The 7,144-nt window shown below is 34.9% G+C and overlaps 1 protein-coding gene across 3 annotated transcripts; it reads left to right on the forward strand.

The window, feature by feature from the left end:
- The first annotated feature begins 401 nt into the window (after positions 1-401).
- Positions 402-6,884, forward strand: LOC104586226 (putative cinnamyl alcohol dehydrogenase 9). 3 transcript variants are annotated; one of them, XM_010243385.3, is made up of 6 exons: positions 402-548; positions 4,090-4,203; positions 4,965-5,478; positions 5,950-6,103; positions 6,301-6,500; positions 6,605-6,884. In XM_010243385.3, exons 1-6 carry the CDS (start codon positions 448-450, stop codon positions 6,614-6,616), a joined length of 1,095 nt encoding a protein of 364 aa, XP_010241687.1. In that variant the 5' UTR covers positions 402-447; the 3' UTR covers positions 6,617-6,884. The 3 variants fall into 3 exon arrangements, with proteins under 3 accessions (XP_010241687.1, XP_010241689.1, XP_010241688.1); XM_010243387.3 differs by having other exon boundaries at positions 6,301-6,496; XM_010243386.3 differs by having other exon boundaries at positions 6,301-6,505; positions 6,605-6,646.
- Positions 6,885-7,144: the final 260 nt, after the last annotated feature.

The following is a 7,144-nucleotide window of genomic DNA, read 5'->3' on the forward strand; positions in this document are numbered from 1 at the left end:
ATGGAGGAAACCGCATAATTAAGCTGCAAGCATGTTAGAGGTTTTTTACATATTTTCCATTTGTTTTGTAGTTGAATGGAGAATGTGGAGCTGCCCACTTATCCCTATCTTATATGAACTATGAACAGGCTTCAGATGAGTCACATCACATCACATAGTCAGGTCATACGCCATGCAGAACCATTTGTATAGCCTATTGAAGTCCATAACTACCACATGTACGTATACCCTCTCAATTAATTAATTATAGTTATGTCATGGAACTACGCTCATATCAAGGAGCTAGTGTCATATGCTTCTTTTAAAGCGAGGGAGGGAGGCGCATTTATCTGTTATCAGCAACAACCATCTCTTCTCTTCTCCTCTACTGTCCCCAGTTCTTGAGTTCTGATCGAGAGACTGATCAGACTGAGACAACAACGTACAAACAGCCAAGATCAGAAGCAAATGTCGAAATCTCCAGAACAAGAAGAGCACCCACGGAAGGCATTCGGATGGGCTGCAAGAGATGCTTCCGGGATCCTCTCCCCTTTCAATTTCTCTAGAAGGTATTTTTTTCTCTCCCCAGGCAAAAACAACTCATCGTCCCATGCATCTTCATCCTTTTCATTCTACATCCGGAAAAACATAAAAATAAAAACTTTATTTTTCAACTAATCCATCTGCATCTTCATCTTTGACAAACGAAACAGCACAAACAGGAGGCTTTTTGTGTGTAGAAATATAGAATAATGAAATCATTTTTAATAGTTTCTCGATCTAGTAATTTTTGTAACTTGTTTTATAATATTTCCTGGGGATGTAGCCTTTGGATTCCAGACTTTTGCTGTCAAAAGGATGATGGCAGGTGTTTCCCACCCAAAGATTCTGTTTGAATGGATGATGAAACATGTGAGGCATCAAATAGTTCGTAGCCAGAATTGGAATCTACGAGAGGCCGGGTGGGTAGGCATTGGATAAAGAAAAGTAAGGTTTGATGGGGTTTTTAAGTCATTTGCCTTTTTTGCCAGCTGGAATGAGATTCTATTTCCAATGGAAGGCCAGAATGGTCACCCTGCCAAGAATGAGAGTGGGAATCCCATTCTTGATTCTACCAAGCCAACTAATTAAACGGATTTCACACCTCTGTTCCCCCACAAACCAAACGGGCCCTTAGTACTCCATCTTAATGATTTAAAGATGCTATAGCTACCATCTATAATTCCCATGGCCAATACTCAATACAGCCCACACACTGCATCACTGGCAGATAGCACGTACTATGCGTCGGTGTGAATGTGATTATTTAACTTTTCCCAGTAGGTCTCGGTTGGCAATACAAATTTTGCATCTCGAAAAACAATGCATGCAAAGTTTGCACATGTGGAGGGTTTTACTATATTCGATCTGGTTGCAACCTGGATCTACAGGCCTATAACCAATGAAAATTCGTCATGTTTTAATGTCATCTGTTAAGTGTAGGAGAAGGTAGTTGGGGAGAGTAAAAGTGGAAGCAAACTGATGTGGGTAATCCCCATTTTGCTCCTCCACCCATGAGTGGATATTCACTCTTAATTGGTTCCGAAGCAAATGGTACATGTATTATGCAGGGAGAATGACGGTTCAGCACAGAGTTAGAATTTTTAGGCCCAAAGTATAATTAGATTAGATGTCAGTTCGGAATTGATATTAATTCACGGGGCAGGCAGTGATGTATAAAGTGGGGATTTTTAACATTTTGAATGTTTATAAATTCTGCATAATTTTCTGTTTATATTAATAATATTTTTGGATTTCAGGTAATTTTACGTGTAGAATATACTTTACCATTTGACTTTAAAACTTTGTACAACCACCACCAACTACTATCTGGAAAAGGAACCGTTTGCCTTCAGTTTTCCATTCGGGTCAAACAGATTGACCCATGATATCAATAATTTGGAAATCCTCCACCCCCCTGGTTGTATTTCTAGGTATTTAAATTTATGACATGGGGTCCCATCTCCCATGGGTTACATTAAGTTAAAGAGGCTGATATTTCTCTTATACCCTGAAAAGTTATTAATTTAATAGGCTAGGGAAAGAGAGGTAGGTAGGTGACTGGAAGGAAAGAGATAGAAGGAGAAGTGAAAAAAGTGCAAGTTTTCAAAATTCAAAATATAGTGCTGTGAACCCACAAAGTACTGATTGGGTCGAATGGTTTAACAGTTCAACCATCTGAATTAACGGTCTTTCGACTTTTCAATGGCTTTTTTAATAATAGCGGTCCATGGAATAACCGGACCCGGAACCATGACCGTTCCTGGTTCAAATGGTCCTATATACCATCCGGGTTACTGGGGTTTTTAAAACCATGGAGATAAGTAGTTAAGTTTCCATTAAATCCAATGGGATCCAGTCCAGTTTCCACCAACCTAACCCAAACAAGAACCAAGCATTCACCCTCTGGTTGATGATAAAGACTTTATTGAGTGCTATTAGACCCTGAAATTACTATTGGTGGTTGAGTAGAATTTAGAAATACTAGTCAGGACCCGTGCAATGTACAGTAAAAATTGAGAAAGGAGAATTTATGACATTTTCAATTAAACGATGCTCATCTCAGTTCAATTCAAGCATTTTTTTGGGTTATATTTAGTTTATTCGATCACTATTCAAGTTGCACTTTAGTGAGAGTGACTAATTTCCTATGCTCTAGATAAATTTGTATTATTTTTTGTATCTTAATACTAAACATTTTATTAATTTTTAAAATTTTATGATTTGTAATTATTTTTGTATTATTTTTTGTTTGTAATTATTTCTTAAGGGTAAACTTGGTACTTAAAGAAAATTAATGCATTACATCAACATTTTCTATTTTGAATGCTAATGGAAGGAAAACATTTGTTCCTTTTTCTCAAAACAACATGGAAGATTTTTGTTATGGTTAGAACATATATAGGGGAGGTTCATATGATTGTTAGAAAACCCAAGGAGGTTTTATAATTTTCCCTATTTTTAAATAGAATTTAAGTTGATTTTAAATTAATTAATATATATTTAAGGTTAATACGTTTTTATTAATTTTTCTTTTTATTAATTTTAAATAATTATATTAATTTTTTATTTTTCAATGAAATTTAAGTTCATTAGTAAAAATTAATTATAAAACTAATAATTGTTAAATAATTTTGTATTAGTTTTATATTAATTTTAAATGGTATTAGTTTTTAACTTATCTTATCACATCTTTTTAATTTATTTGTTTTTATTATATTAATATTTTTTTATCAATAATAATTAACCATTATTTTTATTTAAGCAATTTAATAAATTATTCTTACTATGGTTAATTAATTTTTATTATTTTAAATAGAATATAAATGGATTATAATTTTTATGATGCTTTATTCAATGTTTTCAACTCATCATTTACTTAGACGGTTAAACCATTCAAAACCATTACTTGGCCATATTTTTAATTTTGGGTTTCCTAAAACCTATTATTTTTTTCAAAAACCATTGATTTGGTCAAAACACATTCAACCTATCTGGTTGAACCATTAACCCTTTTGGTCTAGTCATTGGGTCATGGCCCATGGGTTACAATATACAATGTATTGAAAATTTCTAGAGGACTTTCTGCTTAGTTGTTTGATTGGGGTGATCTTTTTTTTTATTTTGGGTAACTTTTCATGATCTTTGCAACCCCACTATACGAAAAAAAAACTTTTTTTTGTCTCAAATTTCAATTTCTTGCTCTTTTATTTATAAAAAATTAAAAACTAAAATAAGTACAAATTGAACCTAAATAATATAAACACACATAAAATGTAATTATATTATATCATATTATACATATACAAATGGATGATGTGCCATTGTTTGATTTGTCCAACTTGGACAGTTGAACCGTTGACCCATTACCTAGAGGCAAAAACTATTCAGCCTCCAAGTCAGTTTTTAAAACATTGGTTTTATTTGTTGAGTGAATTAAACAATGACTTATGGTTGGAACATAAGTTGTTGAGCCTCATGCCCTAGTTATTACAGTGCAAGAGTTCTTTGTGAGTTGTGAAAAGAAAAAATATTGTCACTGTTGTTTGAAATATTCTTGTTATGTTGCAGGGAAAATGGAATTGATGATGTCGCCATAAAAATCCTTTACTGTGGAGTCTGCCACTCTGACCTTCATTTAGCCAAGAATGATTGGGGATACACAATGTACCCTGTTGTTCCTGGGTATGGCACCTCTCGCCCACCTTGCATAAATTTCTTGTGTTGTGTTCTTGCACTTTTTGTTATTTAAGTAGATGTGGATAAACAAATTTGGAGAAAGGGTATTGTTTATGAAGCTCTGGTTGTAGATAAAAATGTCTCACAGATTTTGATTTCTCAGCTCTGTTGATTTTCTGTTTATTCAAATGCAAATACAATGAATGGTAGTAGGATATCTTCTTTTCTTTTAATTTAGGCTCTGTTTGTTTCAACATAAAATGGATGGAAAACTTTTCAGACTGAAACATTTTAGCTATTATTTCCATCCCTTCTACAGAAAAAAAAAAAAAGAAAATCTTGTTTTCTGCCCCTTCTAATTTGTTCTGATGTAAATGGAAAGAAAAACAAAGTTTCTCGTTGTAAAAGGATATTGAAAAGATTTCCATCCATTTTAGATTGAAAAGAAATGGATTTGTTTCAATAATGAAGTATTGGTTTTATTATTCAACATGTATCTGGTTAAACTCTTGTAGGCCTATTGTTAATCTTATAATATTGTTATTTCTCTCAGAAATACCAAATTGCTTTGTCAAGTATCTTATATCAAAAAGTTGGAGTTTCAAGTCTAACACAACCTTCTATATATTCTTGGAAGTTAAATTGATATTTTTCAAGATGTAGTTAGCAAGGATGCATGCCTGTAGATGCATGTATACTGAAACATCAACCAACTAAGTCAATAAGTCATTCTGGAGAAGATCCTGATGCTTAATTTTCTGGTGCAGTCATGAAATTGTGGGAGTTGTGACTGAAGTTGGGAGTAATGTGACAAATCTTAAAGTTGGAGAGCATGTTGGGGTTGGTGCCATGGTGGGTTCATGTAAGACATGTCAAAGCTGCCAGCAGGATTTGGAGAACTACTGCCCCAAGATGATATTTACATATAACTCCATTAACTATGATGGAACCAAAACCTATGGTGGCTATTCTGATATGGTTGTTGTCAACAAGGACTTCGTGCTCCGCTGGCCCGATAACCTTCCTCCTGATTCAGGCGCGCCTCTGCTGTGTGCAGGGATTACAGTTTACAGTCCAATGAAATATTATGGAATGACTGAGCCAGGAAAGCATTTAGGTGTTGTTGGACTTGGGGGGCTTGGTCATATAGCAGTGAAGTTGGGTAAGGCCTTTGGGCTGAAGGTTACTGTCATTAGTACCTCCCCACATAAGGAGGCTGAGGCAACAGAAAGACTTGGTGCTGATTCATTTATTGTTAGCCGGGATCCAGTAAAAGTGAAGGTACATAATTAATTTTCTTTACATCTAAACTTCACACTTTCACAGAGAGAAGAAACAATAAGAGTGCTGAAAATTATCAAAGATCTCTCAACTAGCATTATCTCACAAACTCAGCTAGTATGATGGGTTGCTCCTGAGTTCATCAATTTCTTAGTTCTGTTGTTGTTTTGGTGATGATAGTGATGGTATTATTGGGATCTCAGCAGATCATTCAGGATTGATTGATGTTAACTCTTTTATCTCTCACTAGTAAAAAGCAACTGCAGCAAACCACCAGAGCAAATGGTAGTAGAGAACATTAGTTAACCATTTTTGGCATGGCCCATTGAGCTTGATAGATCAGATCAGTGCCAAAAGGATGATATCAGTTAGATAAAAAGAAGAAAAAACCAATGGATTAAACAAAAAGATCAATAATCAATCAATCAATGAACCCCCAATAGAAAATAATTATCTTCTGTTTCTGTGCAGGCAGCTTTAGGTACCATGGACTACATAATTGACACTGTATCTGCAGTCCATCCCTTGGCTCCACTTTTGGGTCTCTTGAAGCCACATGGAAAGCTGATAACCCTGGGGCTGCCTGACAAGCCTCTAGAGCTTCCCATCTTTCCCTTGGTACTGGGTAAGCAATACAATAAACCCTTCCAGTGTAGAAAGAAAGATAATCTTGTTCTGTATCTTCTTGTACCATCAATATTCATTACCCATGTTCAGTGGCATTGCAAGATTGGGACAGAAAACAAAACAACTTCCACATGTTAATTTAGAGCTTATATTGTAGGCTTCTCTTTTGACAACAATTTTCTGTTTGTATCATAGGTAGGAAACTTGTGGGGGGCAGTGACATAGGAGGCATAAAAGAGACACAGGAAATGTTGGAATTCTGTGCAAAGCACAATATCGCAGCAGATATCGAGCTGATCCAAATGGACTACATTAATACTGCCATGGAAAGGCTAGCCAAGGCTGATGTCCAGTATCGATTTGTGATCGATGTGGCAAACTCCTTGTCTCAGTATGTAGGGCATGTTCCTTGTCATCATCTTTACAGGACATTCACTCATATAGTTGTATTTTGGAGATGAGCTTCAAAAGTAATGCCATTTTTTTTTCTGTTTTGCAGGTAATGTCTTAGTGTGTCCAACAACAATAATGGGAATGAAAGGCTAAATAGGTAGATCCACCACTGGACACATCTGATGCATATCTAGTCATGAATGTAGTTAAAAATTGGACTAGGTTTTACTTAGACCTGTTGCTTCCCGTTATTGGGATCAACATCTCATAAACCAAGTCAGACCCCATTACTGTAATAAGGTTCTGGTTGAATCTTGGCAATGCCAGTCAACTTTCATTGAACAAGACTACTTATTATCTGAAGCTGATGTTTTCTTGTGCTGCTATTATCACCTCCCTTTACCTATGGTTCATGTCATATTTTATCTAAAAAAATCTAGGAAATGCACTCTTTTCAAATTAATCAGTAAATATATGGATATGTGATATTTTGAACTAAATATACAGATATATACTATGTGGCTATTAATGATAACCAATCACTTGGTATCATACCCTTCTAACTTCATTGAAATTGCTTTTAATGTACTAAACATATGGATTATATGATAGTTTGAACGATTAAAAATCTAATACAAATTATGAA

Source organism: Nelumbo nucifera, chromosome 1 (assembly GCF_055504915.1).
Source record: "Nelumbo nucifera cultivar China Antique chromosome 1, China Antique-T2T, whole genome shotgun sequence".
In the NCBI taxonomy this organism is placed as follows: Eukaryota; Viridiplantae; Streptophyta; class Magnoliopsida; order Proteales; family Nelumbonaceae; genus Nelumbo; species Nelumbo nucifera.

Bases quoted from the DNA above. Each gene is read 5' to 3' on its own strand.
- LOC104586226 (XM_010243385.3), top strand. From the start codon at position 448: ATGTCGAAATCTCCAGAACAAGAAGAGCACCCACGGAAGGCATTCGGA. The intron at 4,204-4,964 runs GTATGGCACCTC...TTTCTGGTGCAG, and splicing joins ATGTACCCTGTTGTTCCTGG to TCATGAAATTGTGGGAGTTG. The intron at 5,479-5,949 runs GTACATAATTAA...GTTTCTGTGCAG, and splicing joins GGGATCCAGTAAAAGTGAAG to GCAGCTTTAGGTACCATGGA.